Source organism: Coloeus monedula, assembly GCF_965178545.1.
Source record: "Coloeus monedula genome assembly, chromosome: 6".
Taxonomy (NCBI): Eukaryota; Metazoa; Chordata; class Aves; order Passeriformes; family Corvidae; genus Coloeus; species Coloeus monedula.
This window is the reverse complement of record NC_138786.1, coordinates 63,029,024-63,032,463: the sequence shown is the minus strand read 5'-3', so window position 1 is coordinate 63,032,463 and position 3,440 is coordinate 63,029,024. Positions and strand designations below refer to the sequence as shown.

At 59.2% G+C, this 3,440-nt stretch overlaps 1 protein-coding gene across 1 annotated transcript; it reads left to right on the top strand.

Annotated features, from left to right (window-relative positions):
* The first annotated feature begins 1,345 nt into the window (after positions 1–1,345).
* ARF6 (ARF GTPase 6) lies at positions 1,346–2,288 on the top strand. The gene has a single exon (XM_082284525.1). It carries the CDS (start codon positions 1,704–1,706, stop codon positions 2,229–2,231), a length of 528 nt encoding a protein of 175 aa, XP_082140651.1. The 5' UTR covers positions 1,346–1,703; the 3' UTR covers positions 2,232–2,288.
* Positions 2,289–3,440: the final 1,152 nt, after the last annotated feature.

Sequence of the window (3,440 nt, the reverse complement as noted above, 5' to 3'; positions counted from 1 at the left end):
TGTCCCTGCTCACCAGAGAGAAGAGCTTGATCCCTTAATAATTCTGTAGTCTAGGAAACCTCCTGTTCTCCTAAAGACACCAAACCATTCCCCCTGGCAGCTCCAAGAGGGCCTGCTTTCCATGTGCCAGGACATCAGCCACATAAATCAACTCAAAATTTGGTATTTTTTAAGGGAATGGGAGGATATGCTGAAGTCAATCCTACACAATCCCAAGGGAATGCACACTGTGCTCTCCAAGAGGAGACCCCAAAGTGATCAAGTACATCCCAGTGGAAGGCGTCCCTGCCCGTGGCAGGGGGTGGAACGAGATGGGCTTTAAGGTCTCTCCCAACCCGACACAGTCTGGGATTCCACGATTTTGCTGGATTTGTGTTCCAGTCGCCGCTTCCCCCATTCACTCGACGAGCTCAGGAGCAGCCACCGGCACAGGCCGGCTCTCCCGGCAGGAATTGGGTTGGCACCCCCTGCTCCAGCAGCCCAGGCCCGGAGGAGCAGCCTGGCAGCGTGCCCGTGTCCCTGGCAGCGTGCCCGTGTCCCAGCCCTCCGGCACAGCCCCGGGGCGCGGGGTGGGGACACGGCCCGGTGGCGGGACCGGCCCGACGTGTGTGTGCAGGAGCTGCTCTGCCCGCTCTGGGCGTGCCGGGGCACAGGTCCCGGGGCGCAGGGCAGGGACGTGCCCCGAACGCTGCGTGTCCCGCGCGGTGATCCATGGAGTTTCACCCGCTGGAATCACAGGGAGTGACCCAGGACAACGTGGAGTCATAAACCCGATGATGCATCACTGAATCACGGAACGGCTGGGGCTGGAAGGGACCTTAAAGTTCATCCAGTGCCACCCTCTGCCTTGGGCAGGGACACCTCCCACTGTCCCAGGCTGCTCCCAGCCCCAATGTCCAGCCTGGCCTTGGGCACTGCCAGGGATCCAGGGGCAGCCCCAGCTGCTCTGGGCACCCTGTGCCAGGGCCTGCCCACCCTCGCTGTACAAACCGCCCATCCCAAGGCAGGGTTTATTTCCCTCACAGGGGCTCGGTCCCGGGGCCGCTCCCCACCCCGTCCCGCCGGGTCCTGCCCCTTTAAGACGCGCCCCGCGCCCCGCGCGCGCCCCGCTCTGACGCGCGATCGCGTGGCGCCTCTCCCCACCGCGGCCCCGCCCCCCCCGCGCGCCGCGCACGCGCCGCCCCGCCCCGCCCAATCAGCGTTGCGGCCCCGCCCCCCACGGCGCTCCCGGGGGCGGGGCTGCGGCTGCGGCGCATGCGCGCCGGGCGGGCGGGAAGGCGCGGGCGGAAGGAGGGCGGGGCCGCGGCGGGGCGTGGCGGGGGCGCGCGGGCGCATGCGCGGGGCGGCGGCGGGGCGGAAGCGGGCGCGAGCGCGCGCGGCCCCTTTCCGGCGGCGCGGGCGGAGGGAGCGGCGCGCGGGGCCCTCAGGTACGGCCGGGACGCTCCCGGGCCATCGCGGCCACTCCCGGCACTTCCCGGCGCTCCCCGGCCCTCAGGATCCTCCCGCCGCCACCGCGCCGGCACCCATGAGCTGAGGCGCCGCGGCGGGAGCCGAGGCAGGAGCGGGCGGAGCCGCCGCCGCGGGCCCGGCGGAGCAGCGGAGCCGCCTCCCCGCCGCCCCATGCGCGGCCCGTGCTGAGCCCCGCCCGCCCTTCCCCGCCGGGCCGGCGCTCGCCCTCTCGCCCTCCCTTGGATGCCGCCGAGATGGGCAAGGTGCTGTCCAAGATCTTCGGGAACAAGGAGATGCGGATCCTGATGCTGGGGCTGGACGCGGCCGGCAAGACCACGATCCTGTACAAGCTGAAGCTGGGCCAGTCGGTGACCACGATCCCCACCGTGGGCTTCAACGTGGAGACCGTCACCTACAAGAACGTCAAGTTCAACGTGTGGGACGTGGGCGGCCAGGACAAGATCCGGCCCCTGTGGCGGCACTACTACACGGGCACGCAGGGGCTCATCTTCGTGGTGGACTGCGCCGACCGCGACCGCATCGACGAGGCGCGGCAGGAGCTGCACCGCATCATCAACGACCGGGAGATGCGGGACGCCATCATCCTCATCTTCGCCAACAAGCAGGACCTGCCCGACGCCATGAAACCCCACGAGATCCAGGAGAAACTGGGCCTGACCCGGATCAGGGATAGGAATTGGTATGTGCAGCCCTCCTGTGCCACGACGGGGGATGGACTCTACGAAGGGCTGACGTGGTTAACGTCCAATTATAAATCCTAATGGGAGAGGAACTATTTAGTCTACAAAGAATTAAAGAAAAAAAAAAAAACAAAAAAACCCAACAAAAAAAACAAAACAAAAAAAAATAACCCACGTGGCTTTCCAGAAGAATGATTCTCTACTGAAAAGTAAAAACAAAAACGCATCCATAGGATTATGATCACCTTTCTCCAGTTGCCACCCTTTCCTCCTGCACCCTTGGCTGGATTCCTGTTCTAACTCCTCCTGCTTGGCGTTAGGATGCTCTAACCTCCGAATGTGACACGAACACAGGCACTAGATGCTATGGCAGACTTCCAGCAAACAGGGGAAGGACACATTATAGACTTGCTAAGTAACTTTTTTTGGTTTTTTTTTTTTTTCCTTTTTCCTCTCGATAGCCCTTTGCTGGTTTGATTATTTTGGGGGATGTTGGGGGAGGGGGTCCATTTTCAGTGTATGCTTTCTGGGTCTACTTTTTTGATTATATATATATTTTTTTTTCTCTCTCTCTCTTCTCTCACTTTGCTGTAGATTGCTACTTTTTTGCATTCCTGCAGGATATGTTGCTAGGTCGACTTCATCTAGTAAACTGAAAATTGTTGCTTAAAATCAAACCGCAGTCTGTCTTTTTATATTAAGGACTTTTTTTTTTTAAAGTTCTGTTAATCTGTAACTAAACAGTGACTCAGTCTGGCTCCACGGCTCAGGCTAATGAGGGGAATTCTTGCCTGCAATGGCAGAGAGTGGGAATTCCACTGTAAAGTGTTCAAAGTGCGTGTCGGGCGCTGGGAAATGTAAGAACTGCTTTGGAGTGTCAGCTGGGAAGTTCTGACCCATACATCATGCATGAGGAGGGATGCAAAACCAGCTCCCCACACCACATAGCAAACAAGGCATGAACGGTGCTGTAGTTCCAGGGTAGGCACTGGGCAGCTTTTTGTCTTAAATGAGGTTTGGTTGCAGTTTTTTACTACTTGGTGTCAGCCCCCGGGCCGAGGCTCTTTCCAGCAGATGCAGCAATAAAATGTTGCAATGAGTTTGACTTTAAATCAGATGTTTTGGCAAAAGTCCAGCACTGACTTGCCTCTCGCTTCCATCTCAAGGCAGCTGGAGAGTACCTAAACCTTTAAAGGATTCCTGATTCTTTCCAACAGAAAGAAGGAAGTTGTTGTTATTATTGTTCTTTTTCCATGCTGGAGCCTTGCGAAGGGGCGAGTTCCGTGCTGA

Coding starts and splice junctions, on each gene's coding strand:
- ARF6 (XM_082284525.1), top strand. CDS start 1,704: ATGGGCAAGGTGCTGTCCAAGATCTTCGGGAACAAGGAGATGCGGATC.